This window comes from Perissodus microlepis, chromosome 15 (assembly GCF_051167445.1).
Source record: "Perissodus microlepis isolate ML-2025 ecotype Zambia chromosome 15, ASM5116744v1, whole genome shotgun sequence".
Lineage (NCBI taxonomy): Eukaryota > Metazoa > Chordata > Actinopteri > Cichliformes > Cichlidae > Perissodus > Perissodus microlepis.
Window position 1 is genome coordinate 21842220 of NC_140475.1, and position 14484 is coordinate 21856703.

Genomic DNA, 14484 nt, shown 5'->3' on the forward strand with positions numbered 1-14484 from the left:
GTCCTCAACTGTCAAGAGGGGAAGGCCTTGCTCAGTCTATTTATTTTTTATTTTTTCGCACCCTCCCACACATTTAACGTCGCCATAATTGTGTTTTATTCGTATAGGTGGACGGGCGGTGTTCATTTTAAGCTTTTTGGTGTCGACTGAAACACCGGAACGCCCCCCTCCAGTCGTTTGTCGGTCGTAAAGTCCGAACATCCAGCTGATTGCTTTGAGTGCTGTTCAATTATTCCAGTTCAAACTGAGCCGTTTCCTTTGACTTAACGGAAGGCTTTTTGTGGCTGAAGCGAGTTTGCCGACGCGATATTTATTTATTTTTTACCCATGTGTGGACTTTCGGAGGAATTGGACAGCTATCGTTTTGTGTAATTTGAGCGTTGGAGGCTTTTTCTCATTGAACGACCAGGCCCCGGACTCATCCCCAGCCTCGCGTTTCCTTATCGGCTTTTTGTGTGTGCGTGTGTGTGGGTGCGCGCGCGTGTGGGTGCCTGTGTTTGTGTGTGTGTTGGAAGTCATGGGAGACACTAGTGAACGAAGCAAACCTCCGACTCTACCTCCCAGGTGTCCCTGCGGATTTTGGGGGTAAGTGTTAAACCTAATAGAAACCGGATTAAACCCGCTATCTTGAACTGAAAGGTAAATCCGGATGAAATGTGCTAAACGGGTTCAACTAGTCCAAACCCATTGTTGTTGTTCTGTTGTACAGGCCGAGGGTGGGGGGTTGGGAAGTTGGCTAATAAATAACCTCCTAGCTTGAAAACTAGCTTAATTTACCCCCTTTTTAGAGCTCTCACACTCTTTGTCGTCTCCTGTAGTGCCGGTTGTTATTTTCCGACCGTGCTTTACCGTTTTTAGGGCTATTTTTGAAGCCAGGAGATGACGTACCCGACATAGAAAATGATTTATTGCCAGCAGGTTCCTTTTAAACCTGCCCTGTTTTCGTCTACCACCTCAAAGTAAAGCTGGATTTAAATATTTAACACGCTACTTTTCTTAAACCTTAAGATTTAAATGTGTTGTTAAACTTATTTTGTCGTTTATTTTACGTCCCTCTTTACATTCGCTCTTGTCAAGAGGTGGATGTGTGTTGCATACCGGATGTGATTCACTGATCTCGCCTGTGTTACCCCATAGGAAAAATGACTAACCTTTTTAAATGTATTTAGCAGTAACCATAAGAAGTGACTGGTTATTTCTCATTAAACGCATGCAATTCATTCCACCACATGACGGAAATAAAGTATGACTAGATTACTGCAATCTCATCAGTGGGAACCGTAAAGCCCCCCCCCCCCACATTACAGAAGTATTGATAATTTCTTGTTCCTGTCTTCACCTGCTTTGAGGCAAATATCAATACAGAACATAGTCTTGTGAATTGACATTTGATAACCAGCCCCTCTTCCACAGCTGCCTTCGTTTTCTGCTGTCCAGAAAGCAAACTGGAGGTGGCAGTAACCCACCTGTCAATGTCAGGTGACATGAATGGCAGCCTTGTGTGATTATGGCCCCAGCCTGCCTCAGCTCAGAATAACACCTGGTCTGGGGGGGGGGGGTGTCTGCTGGCTCTCAGCACATGTCCCTAAAAGCCAAGGCTTCGTGAAAAGATTTCAAGGTTTTATTCAACTATTTGCAGGATTTTACATCTTACTAAAAATATGGGGTGCAAACCTTCACCTTGTCAGTACTAATGATATTTACATTGTTTAAATTCTTTTTTTTTTTTTTTTTTTTTTTTTTTTTTTTTTTTTTTCCTTTTTGGTGTCCCTCAGCCCCAAAGAAACAAAAACAAAACAAAACAAAAAAATATCTGAATAATTAACTAGTGCAAGACTGACTTGGTTCCAGTCGGTTGCACAATATACTGCTTAAGCTACTACAGAGTCTGTAGCACAGCACTACATAAATGATATAAAACTAAATCAATAGACAAATGTAAGCAGACAAAGTAATAAAATGATTATGAAATGCGACTATTGATTTAAAAACAAGCAAAAGCAACAATAATATAATAAAAAAGGCTAAAAATGTACATGTTAAATCCACAGAAGAAACAGATATTTAATAAAGTGGTTATTAAAACCAATAAGAGGACAGTAAAATGGTTTTTAAAAAGTTAAAGGTAATAAACAGGGTTTGAAATAAAATTAAATGAGAGCTGAGAGCAACACTATTCCAGGAAACAACATTTTTGCATTTATTATATGTCCATAAAACAAATATATAAACAAGGTAAAATGATAATTAAGACCAGGAACTAAACTACCGAAATACAAATACTGCACTTTGATGCAGGTTTGCCAATATTATTCATACCAATATGTCCTTTAAGATGTCAGCTCATCAGGATTTAAAGGCATCGGTTAATTTTGGGTCCAAACCTGCACTAACTTGAGCAAAAAAAAGTCAAACCACAAGTGATTTCATTGATTACTTCTTTGAGATAAGGCGGCGCTATTCAATGGAAATCACCTGTTTGCACAGGTTGGCTCCATTAGCTTATAAAGTCCAGTAGTAAGCTTAGTAAAACATGCTAAGTAACTTCAGTTAATAATAAAAATAAATCATTAATAATGGCATTAAATGAGCTATTATTGGTTGTAACTGCAGACAAACCTATCTCACACTGAGTTTTGATGAGAATACCTTTGATTAGCAATGATTAACTGCAACCAAGATATGTTACAGCTAAAGTGCAGCCTGGATGACATTAGTTTTAATCATATCAAACATTGCTTTTAAGTTTCTTTAATTTGTGGATACTTCAGAGTAGCTAATGTACAGGTTGATCACTTCTTATGAGCAACAGGATTTAAGAGGATGAGGTAATCGATTTAAAAATACTTTGTCTTTGAGTAAAGCCTTGTTCTTGGATTCAAGATGACGGAATAGTTATCAGTCTGTTTGTTTTTTCCTACTCTGCATGCTGCTATCAGATGAACAAGTTGCGTTTTGAGGACCTAAACAAAATATTTGAGTTGGTTGTGGCGCCTTTGTGCTGACATAATCAAGCTTTCCCATCATGTCTCCACCTTGAAGTGTCACCTGGGAGCATAATGAAGTATATTTTGTCTGTAGAAGACTTGTTTTATCCTGTGTGGTTTATGTAGCAAAGAAAAAGAAGCCATCTTATTTGGAAAATTTCAGGCTTTTAGTGATTTAAGCATTATTAAAGACTAGATGAGAATATTAAAATTGTCTCAAAATTGCTTTTTGTTTTTGTTGGTTTTTTTTGGCTTAGAGCGACTGAATTTGTCTGGTACTATCATTCACCTCTTTGCTTTCAGTATAAACAGTCTGTGCAGGCTTGTCCTTCTGTATTAGTCACCTAGCTCCTGTAGGAACAATGATATGAATACCCCACCAAGTTCCAGCTTGTGTACCATTGAGAGAACTCAGTGTGAACAGAAATGGCTGAGAACAAAGACATTGTGGTGGTATGGACATTGGAGAGAAGCCCAGAAGGTGAGGGAAAGACACACCTGTGGCAAAGGTCTTACCAACTGCCAAGAAAAGATTCAAATGACTAGTTTTAAAACTGTTCATTGTCTTCTGAATGGACTTGCAATGAAAAAACCTTAAGGTCACATCTAGGTCACTTTAAACTCTGTAAGAATGTTTTCTCTGTCTATTCAAATCTTGACTATTCATGGCAAAAGCTTGTAAAATCACTTTTGTGTTTTTGTTGAAAGTTCTTAGTTAGGCTGTTACTATGCAGTCATCAAAAAGATGAAAGGCAAAGAACAAATGGGACTGGCTAGTTTGTAGGTAGAACAATAAAATCTCTGTAAGGTAAAAATCTGCAAGCATTACACTATCATGGACTCCAGTGGTAAATGGTAAATGGCCTGCATTTGTATAGCGCTTTACTCAGTCCCTAAGGACCCCAAAGCGCTTTACACTACATTCAGTCATTCACCCATTCACACACACTGGCAATGGCAAGCTACATTGTAGCCACAGCTGCCCTGGGGCGCAGTGACAGAGGCGAGGCTGCCGGACACTGGCGTCACCGGGCCCTCTGGCCACCACCAGTAGGCAAACATGGGGTTAGTATCTTGCCTAAGGATATTTGGGATCGAACCACCGACCTTCTGATTAGTGGCTGACCTGCTCTGCCACCTGAGCTACAGCCACCCGTGCTGTCAGCCTCAGCCGTTCTTTGAGGCTGAGGCAACAGCAAATGAAGGTTGAAGTTTAGGTTGACAATATATGCACAGTTTGCATATTCAAATGGGGGTTTGAGCATTGTAACAGCAGGTTACCTATTGTTGAACTTGAACCAAATATTAGTGAATTTGTAGCATAGTTTTTTCCCCTTTTTGACTACAGAAAGATCGACAGAAATCTACTCGAGTACGTAAAACCAGATGGGCGTAATTTGCCTTTAAGATGAAATGTTTGTCTCTCTGCTTGCAGCTTGCAGGAAACTAGTAATGCTGAAACAATCAAGGGAGTGACAGAAGATTCATCAGCAACAATAGCTTAACAGTGGGGAAGAATATCCCGTCTTCCAGCCGTGTGCTCCTCTTGTGCAGCAACCGTCTGCTTATCAATTTTCTCCCTTTTCTTTCAGTCTTACCTCGAAGCCAAGGCCCAATTTCTGAAATCCTGAGATTAAACCTTGGAGGAGATTATGAAAGATCATAGATTTAATGAGCTGGATATGACATAATTTTTATTTGAGATGTTGAAAAATTCAGAGTGGTATTATTCTTCCACATTTATGTTCACCTACTCTGCAGTAAATACAGGTATTAACCTGTTGGAGGAAAAGATGTTTATATATAGATGACTCCCATTAAATTCACATTTGGTAATTTGACATTGTTTCTTCTTTTATACATAAAGTTGAACCATAGATGGTTGAAATGTGTGGAAACAAACAGCAGGTCTGCAGAGGTTAAAACTGACATTATCTCTCTTGTCTTTCCAGGTCCAGTAAAACAATGAACTTATGCTCCAAATGTTTTGCTGGTAAGTCACTTCTAAATGCACAGTATTTGTCTTGTGGGGGGAAATAAACAACACGAGTAGAAGGAACTTCTTGTATTCTGGGTTTTCATTTGGATATCATTCAACAGCAAAGGAGGCACAGGACACAAATGGGTCCTGTTACACCTTGGGTACCTGACATCTTTCAGCAGCCAACAACATCCCTCAGTTTACTGAATGTTTGCCAACTGCGTGACTTTCCTCCAAATGTAAAAGATTTAAAGTGGTGCTACTTTGCAATCAGAGGTCTTGCTTACATGCACGAAAGTAGGAACTCTACTTGGAGAATGAGCCAGACTTCTTTGTCCCTCAGTACAAGCCAGCTGGAAGCTGTACGAAAGAGACAGAACTGATAGCTATTCTGTTGCTTCTGATGTTCACTTTGGTTGTTTTGTCTGTAAATGTGGCCACAGGACACGCGTGGTCTTTCACTCGAATGTTGTGTCCAATGAAGTTGTGGCTGGCTCAATAAATGTATTTGTATTTGTAACCAGTCAGTATTTGTATAGCGCTTTACTAGTCCCTAAGGACCCCAAAGCGCTTTACACAACCAGTCATCCACCCATTCACACACACACATTCACACACTGGTGATGGCAAGCTACATTGTAGCCACAGCCACCCTGGGGCACACTGACAGAGGCGAGGCTGCCGGACACTGGTGCCACCGGGCCCTCTGACCACCACCAGTAGGCAACGGGTGAAGTGTCTTGCCCAAGGACACAACGACCGAGACTGTCCAAGCCGGGGCTCGAACTGGCAACCTTCCGATTACAAGGCGAACTCCCAACTCTTGAGCCACGATCGCCCAATATGTTCGTTGTCAAAAAAAATAAATAAATAAAAAATTCCTTTGCCCCCACAGCAGGTACTCAAAGCCAATCACAGTGTTGTTTCTGTGCCTCTCTGGGTTTCAGTTTGTAGTAATGGTTAAAAAAATTAATGATTTAAAGTTGCATTGGTGTATAAGGCCTGTTAACTGAAAAGGCTTGTTACCTGTGTCATTTTTAACATCAGTTGCCTCCAGAGTTTCACCTGTGCAGTTGTTGCTTGACTATAGAGTTAACTGTCTATACTACAGAGATTCAAATCCCCATACCCGTGCACGGATGGATGCATTTCAGCACCCCTGGGTGCTCCTGGGTGTGTCTTTGTCTTTGAGAGTTACTTGCAGCTGCTTACTTCTCACATATAAACGGCTGAAACTATTGGATGTTCATTTTCTCTTGGCGTGCAGAGGCATTCTCAGTGACAGCCTGACACACTGCTAGCAGCAGCTTGAGGCTAGGTGTGCCAGCAGATTTCAGTTAGGAATGTCAATAATGCTAAGGAGTCATTCTCAGAAAACGAAAGAACCCATAAAGCGCCTCACTCCAAAATGATGTATTTGCCATTTGGAGGAAAACAGTGAAAGTTAGGAGATAATTGCTTCCATAAAGGATGATGAGATTCCATAAACTCTTCTTAATTTGCTGGGAAGATGGTAGCTGTTCTCTGAGGGCAGATTCGGGAAACAGACTTATCTTTGTCTGTTTCTCTGGTTACTGCATTCACTGTTTTGCTTGGAAGCTTTCTAAAACATAGAAAGTTTCATTTTTCTCCAGCATGATAATTGCACAAGAGAAAAATGCCCAGTTAAAGTTTGAAAATGTCATTGTATGAATTAGGCTGTCCCAATGGCTTCTCCAGTCTGGTTCAGGTGGATGAGGGTTGAAGGTGATCCGCAGCCCTGTCGGTGGTCATAGCAACCAGTGAGCATGGTAGACAGTGAGGACCTGAGGGCCCGGCTGTGTGTCTAGCATCACAGACAGCAGTAATGCTTAGAATAGACTTGATACACACAAGTATGGAGGCTGAGCAGAAGTGGGTTAGCCCACATGTGGAGGTGAAAGTAAAATCTAGGCTGGCCTCCCACACCTTCCCCTGCGGGGAGAGGGTGGTGGAATAAAGACAAGAACCAGCTCAGTCATGCAAGGTGATTTTTATCTTTGTCTCACTGAGTCACATTTCACTTGGTAAACTTAACTGATAGCCACATGGTAATGGAGTTTAGGCTGTTTTTGTTTTTTTGTTTTTTTTAAGGTTAAAGTTCTATTTTATTTTATTTTATTTTCATACACACATGGTAGTCATGAAATGATCAGTCGCAGAGAGATGGCGATGGCGCATGCTGCAACCAGTGATTATTTTGATTGTTGGTTAATCTGTGAATATGCAGATTAATCAACCATAAAACAAAACAATATGCAACAATGGTGGAAGCTGCTTATCAAAGATTACCATAGAAGGAAAATAGAGGCATAGATGGCACCAATGCTGAATGCTTTGGAAGGTATTCAGTAAATTATTGCTGATGAAAGAAAGTTTAATATGTTTTTAAAAAAATGGTGGCAACTATTTGTCACAAATACAGCGTGGCATGTTAAAAATATTAATTTGAGCACAGTTTTTACAAGATGCCTTTTAATCAGTGCACTGGGCTTTGATTGTTTTAAGTAATCGTGTAATTGACTTTTTTGGATGAAATCGTTTCCTAGAGTTTTGTCTGTTTGCTGGTAATTTAATTTAGATGTGTTTCCATCTACAGTGTAAATGCAGATCTTTAAAGCAGCTGACCGTTAGCTGTTATTAACTTTCCTCAAATGTACCGATAAGGAAAGAGTCAGATGATTGCTGAATTCAGTGGACGCTCCATTTTCAAGTCTCTGCTAAAAGTTATAGGTGTAATGGGAGGAGAGAGCCATAAACACTGAGGCGCTCTGGAACATGATGTTGGGGAAACTCTGCTCACAGTTATATTTACCAAACAGCCGATGCATTATAGTTTGACAGACAGGAAAAACTGGGATACCAAAGGAAATGGTCAGGCAGAAGATAATAACATATGAGAGCTCTCAGGGCGGAGGACTAACTCACTGTTTCACCAAATGTTTTCTTTTTTGTCTTTAGGTTGACTTGATGGTTTTAGTTTAAATATGTACCTCCCACATATCACTGTTAAATTGCCTGATAACTCTTATACACTAATTTCGATGTATTTTTCAGCTACATGAAACCTTTTACACATGTTATAACGGGAGATCTGGGGTGCACAGTGCCTATACCACACTCCATAAGTCTAGAGTTGTCTGTTTGACACCATGTCCTATCTCCTCTTATTTATTTATTTTCCCTGTCCCTCCCACTGTTTGTATTTTCCCTGTCCTCTTTGCATTCCTGTCTACTCCCTCACTCGCTGTCCTTGACCACAGACGTCCAAAAGAAGCAGCCAGTCGAAGACTGCACCCCCAAGCCCATCCAAAGCACCGGGAGTAGCCAATCGCCAGTTTTCAGTAGCGAGATGAGCAGTAGCAGTAGCCAATCCCTATCATTGTTGCCGCCCTCAAGCTCCGAGCAACTGTCAGCTGAAGAGCCCTTACCCGTGTTTTCCAGCACGAGGGAAGGTAAGCCTGGTCAGCCCATGACTTCACACTCACCCTGTTCTGTTTTTAAAAACTGACTTTCAGGAGAGCAAACTTTCCTAACAATGTGGAAGCAAAAGGTTTATGGTCACAGTAGACTGAAACTTTTGCTCAGTTTAACGGTTAAGTATTTCTCAAAGAATTGATGGATGCAGAGCAAGCTGTTTGTGGCAGTGATGATAGAGTCTGGACTGACTGTTCTTTTTCTTTGTCAAGCACAGGAAGATGCAGAACATGGCTGACACAGGAGTGCAGCACTGAAACAAAGGAACATAATGAAATATGAAGTTCATTGCAGAGCTCATAAAATCCCTCATGTAGGAATTTTCTCAACTATCGTGGACCTCAAGACTACGTTAAATGTCATTCTTTGTAGATGAAGCAGTATGATGTCTCTGTGGTTTGGAACAGTTTGTGCAGGCATAAATGCTGCTGTGCAGCCTTTTCAGTCTTTAAATAAGTACTGGATGAATCTGTCTGTGGGTTTTGCTTTTAAAACATAGAAAAGGCAGCAGTAGTAATTCTCTAGTACAAAGTGGCACATGGTACAAGGAAAACTTCAATCTCGAGTAGAAAACACAGTTCTCTGCAAAAGCCTCTGACTGTTCAGATCTGTATGACCAGATCCTATACTACATCAACCACAACATTAAAATCACCTGCCTTATGGATGTCAGCTGTTCCCTTCTAGGGGTGACCTGTAGGGACGTTAGCCAGAGCGCTTTGTTTTTGACAGTTGTGGTGATCTATAGATTTTTCTTGATCAGATGCATTTCATGCATGTTTAATCTGATCAGGTCAACACTTTAGGCTCGTCATCATGTTCTTTAAGCAGTTTTTGCTGTGTATCAGAGCTCTTTTCCTTGCTGGGGTAGATTCTGCCGTCACAGAGTATTAGAAGTGGGGAAACTGTACGTACAAGGGTGGAAAGACTATTAATAAAGACCAAGAACCAAGTTTTCCCGAGTAGATTGTTGCATTATAACAGAATAATACGTTTATTCACGTCATAGGTTAGTGGATTCAATGTTGTGGATGATTAGTGTGTGTTGGTCTATAGCAGATTGTCAACAATAATTACTTAATATAATCTATTTTGTAAATTGCTACTTTTTAAATCTTTTTTTGGATGCTTTGGGACAGAAACGAGCGTACTCTGAATGCTGTCTGGGCTCCTGCTTAAATATAAGAAAGGGGTTCAGAGTAGAGTTGCTCTTCTGCATCAAAAACGGCTAATTGAGATGTTTTGGGCCTCTGATTAGGATGTCTCCTGGAGGTCTCCTAGGTAAATGGTTTCAGACATACCCAACCAGGAGCAGACTCTCCTTGCAGAGTCAGGACATGTTGAAGTGATTATATCCCTCAGCTGTCTCAGGAACACCTCAGAGAGCTAAAGGCGGTGGCTTGAGACTACTGCTCCTATGACCCAGACTCACATAAGCAGTAGGGAATATAGATAAATGTTGTTCTTAACACATTTCTAAGTTGTAGAGTTATACTTGCTTTCATCTGGAGTCATGTTTCTTACCATGTGACAAACTTCAGTATTAGTTTTCGTGTTGGTCTCCAATCCAAGTCTCTCCACCAGCACATTAACTAAATTTTTACCCACCTTTCGCTTGACTGAGTTTGCTGGTAACTGTATCTGTCTGCTGTTTGATGCTGAGGTGATGTACAGAATCGTTCCTAAACTCACTATTAAGAGCTTAAAATGCACCTTTCCATACATACATCTTTGTTTTGTATCATTTGTAAAATATTGTTTTGGTTGCTTAAAAATCAAATTTAAAAATCCTTGAAATGTTCATTTCATTTGTTTTGACATTTAATGGCTTTTGAAAAGGTCAAGGTGGTTTGGATGAAGTGAATATATGGCCTGCTGAAAAATGTTAGAACATCTATATAATAATGTAATGACTAATAGTTTAAGTATTGACATTTCAGCTTCAATTTCAAATGAAGTTGTTTTTATTTTAAGCATGGTACACAGTACAATCGGTACATGTGGCATTATTTTCTGGTAGGTTTTCTTTCCTCGGAGTGGATGTTAAAGGAAGGAGGTCATTCCACATCGTGTCTCACTCGCCTTTTATTCCTCCACCTGTAGGTGTGTCGTCCACAGAAACAGCCCAAGGCACACTCTGCACGCCCACAAAACGTCCACGAGAATCAGGTACCGCCTCTTCCTCTTGCCTTCTAGCGCCGCACGACCTTTGACATGTTGAGCGCTAAATCTTTAACCCTGGTGTTTGTTTCCAGCCTCGGGCTCGGAGAGCGAGGCCACACCAGAGAAACGACCACGGACAGAAGAGAAAGAAGGGAGCGGCGAAGAGGCCCGCGGGACGCCCAAGCAGAAGAACCGTCGGCGCTGCTATCGCTGCCAAACCAAACTAGAGCTGGTGCAGCAGGAACTGGGATCCTGTCGCTGTGGTCAGTATCATCTTTGAGACACATGTCACTGTATAAGCAAAGATGGTCATCAAGCTTAAATGCTGTATTTTGGTTTGCTTCAGTCTTTTTTTTTTTTTTTTTCCTCCCCCCCACTGACTAGGTTCCCCTAATAATGTTTTTATTGCATAAATAAGCACTGTAAACCCAACAGGGGGGCTGGATAATGACTGAGTTTGGCTTATGGCATCTTTGTCAAATGTTTGCATATAAATAATGTGGGAAAACTATAACTATATCAGAATCACTCACATGTACAAATTACAGGTAATGCACATTCATCCTCTTAAAATTGTATAAAGAAAATAGCACAGACCTGCTTTAGAAACAGGGAAGAGGTCTCTTTTCCTATGTTCTTGTTTAACAATAAGCTTGGCAAAGTAAAATTAAATAAAATGTGTATTGGGGTCACATCCTGCCTCACCAGCTTCTCTGTTTGCCTCCCAGGCTACGTTTTCTGCATGCTCCACCGTCTACCCGAGCAACACGACTGTCTGTTCGACCATCTGGGCCGCGGACGTGAGGAGGCCGTCCTCAAGATGGTGAAGCTGGACCGCAAGGTGGGCCGTTCATGCCAGCGCATCGGGGAGGAGTGCTCCTGATTGGCCACAGAGTGAGCAGCCATCCAATAAAACAGGAGCTTACAAAGAGGAGGTGGTGGTAGTGGTGTTGATGGAAGGAGGTCTAGGAGAATTGACAAATGGGGTAATGGGAGGGGGTGGGTGGGAGGGGGGAGAAGAGGAGGAGGGGATGGGGTGTGGTTGTAACATCCTGCATCTGACCCAACGATTCTGGATCTGAGCTTAAGGCCACCCTGTTGAAGTCCTGGTTTCCTGCCTGGAGCGTCTGTTCGGACTCTGCTCGGGGCCAACAGGGGGCCGCCTGGTGGCTGTTCTTCAGAGCTACGTTCAGTATCGCATGTTCTCACACACACAGCCTTAACCCCACCCGTCTTCAGAGGAAGGACACCACAGAGACGGATCCAGTCAGTCGTATGTCATGCACAGTTCTTCTGTGCCTTGCCCCGGTTTCCTCCTCTTTACTCAGTCTTTTTTTTTTTTTTTTTTTTTTTGTTCTTTCTTTTCAGTACAGGAAGTGAACTGCTCTAACGCTCAGCTGAACTGATCCATTTGGATTTTTTTTAATTCTACAGAGTTATTTGTTTTATTTTGATTTTTCCCCCATTACCTGGTCGCGGATGAGGGGTCTAGCACTATCCCATGACCACTCCTCAGGTCGTCATCAAGGGGTCGGGGTATCAAACCTGTAACCCCACCTTCCTCTTCTTCTTCTTTTTTTTTTTTCCCTTTCTTCCACCCGTGTTTGGACCCATGCACGGCATCACTAACCAGTTGTACTCATGCATGGTTCTAGCAACAGTGTATTTGTGCAGGTTTTGAGCGTGTCATTTGGTAATGTGATGCAGTCCAAGGACGCTGCCATGGTTCAGTCCTTTTTTCTTTTCTTTTTTTCCCTCCTGTGTGGCCGTTACCTTGATTAGCTCTGTTTTTACTGCTTAACCACGGTGTCGTGGAGGACAATACAGCCGATCCCTGCCTCTGCTCACAGACTGTTGGCAAAAAGGAAAAATACAAATAAAAAAAAAAAAAAAAATAGACAAACACACTAAATGGACAAGAGACACTCAGATAAATCCTCTGTGTAGCAGTCCCTCTTCTCCCTTCTCCCTCCCGTTTTTCAATTTACTGAGTGGTACTGTTGTTCTTGATACATAAAGGGGAAGACGACTGAATTTTTGTATTCAAATGAAGAGTTCTTCACCAAAATGCCATATATTAATTTAGAAAAACAAATATCTGAACTATAACTGAGTCTCCATAGCTTCTCACTGAGTATTTATATTACTACCTTTTATTTTGCGATTTTTTTTTTAAAAAATAAAATAAAAATTTTCTTTGTAGGTAGGATAAATTGGAGATTTATTTTCAGCTTTGCGATGTCTCTTTGGAATATAATTCTTAAAATATTATTTCTTTGCTATTTTTTTTTTTTTTTTTTTTTTTTTAATACTGATTGTCATCCAGAACATCATTTCAGAGAGCGAGATGATTTGGTTTAAATCTGTGATAAATGTCCACCTAAAACATCAAATAAAACTTCTAAAGTAAAAAAGGGCAAATGTTGGATGGGTTTGAAAACTCTGTTTGCCTTTTTGTCAAAGTAGCCAATTGTAAGACTTTAAGAACTGAATACACTGCTTTTGGCATTGTTTGTTTGTTTTCTTACCACAGATTCAAACTGACTCTGGTGTCTAATGAATATTTTGGCTGCAGAAATATCATGCGAATTCTGAAATTGAGTGGTTTTCCCCTTTCCTCATACATTTTTCTTTTTTGTCTTTGTTTCCAATCCTACTCCTAATCAGCCTACTCAGTCTGACTGCTTGGACTTTGTGCTGTGCATATTGTTCAGTTACATGTTTCTTCCTCCTTATCTAAAAGGATTGTTCTACCAAAATCAATGTTTAGTTTGTGATGCTGCAGAAGTTGACGTTTTTCGTCTTTCTTTTTTTTTTAAGCTCGAGGTGTGAGTGCAACAAAATAAAGACGTTGTGGTTGATTTAAAACAAATTCAGAATCTCCATTTTAAAAATAAATAAATAAATAAATAAATCTGCAGCTTTATCACACGTGCGATGATGACGTTACCGTTTCAGTTTTTCAATTTGGAGAAATGGCAGCAGGTCTCTCTGAACGGCAGGAAAATTAGAAGGTGTCGTCTTTTGCAAAATAACTCCATAAAAGTTGATTTGGGTTGAAAGCCTTTAGAAAAACCACTTAACTATGCTAATCCTCACAAGTCACGGTTTGTTCTGTCCCTCATCACTCCCCACTCCTGCTGTCTTCTCCAGTGAGAACAGTGAAGGATGAAGGGTTTGTTGGCTGATTCTTATTTTATTTTTGAAAAAGTTTTTTTTTTTTTTTTTTTCTTTTTTTTTTTTCTTTGAGTGCTAATGAGAAATGGAAAAATCAAATTATCTTTCTGTACCTTTTAAAGGAAAATTTTATTTAACCTTATATCAGTTTGAGTTACTTACACCCTAGCATAGAGTGACATATTTAGTTAAATGTATAAAAACGCAAGAACATAATTCTGTCCTATCTTCTCATTTTAATTTTATCGTGTTCCATTTTCTGCCGAGGAAAATAAACTGGATTAGAGGATGTGATGTGTGTCTTTTATTGTTGGATCACTATATGTTGGTAATTATTTTTCTCCACATAAATCACCACTGACATCAGAATCCAAATTAAGAATCAATAATTCAGTTTTAACTTGGTAATAAATTACAAACACTTACCCTGTTTTGATTTTTAAAAAATATTTTTAAAAAATCTATATCTCGCACTACCAGAATGGGAACCACAAAGAGGAAAGCCCCAACCACAAAATACCTGTAGAGGGTCAGGCAAGTCTTGAGTAGTCAGCTGAATGGGAAGTGCAAGATCCAGGTAATCAACACCTACACTCTGCTGGGATAATAAGCTGGCCAAAGGAGGAGATGGAAGCCACTGACATCAAGACGAGGAAGCTCCTGATCATGTGTGGAGGGTTT

General features: G+C 40.4%; 1 protein-coding gene across 2 annotated transcripts; it reads left to right on the top strand.

The window, feature by feature from the left end:
* Positions 1 to 268: 268 nt before the first annotated feature.
* LOC146372148 (AN1-type zinc finger protein 3-like) lies at positions 269 to 11617 on the top strand. Of its 2 annotated transcripts, none has more exons than XM_084953203.1 (6): positions 269 to 585; positions 4940 to 4980; positions 8250 to 8441; positions 10567 to 10632; positions 10719 to 10889; positions 11355 to 11617. In XM_084953203.1, the coding sequence occupies exons 1-6, from the start codon at positions 518 to 520 to the stop codon at positions 11507 to 11509; spliced, it is 693 nt and encodes a 230-aa protein (XP_084809329.1). In that variant the 5' UTR covers positions 269 to 517; the 3' UTR covers positions 11510 to 11617. The 2 variants fall into 2 exon arrangements, with proteins under 2 accessions (XP_084809329.1, XP_084809330.1); XM_084953204.1 differs by having other exon boundaries at positions 401 to 585; positions 8250 to 8421; positions 10520 to 10632.
* Positions 11618 to 14484: the final 2867 nt, after the last annotated feature.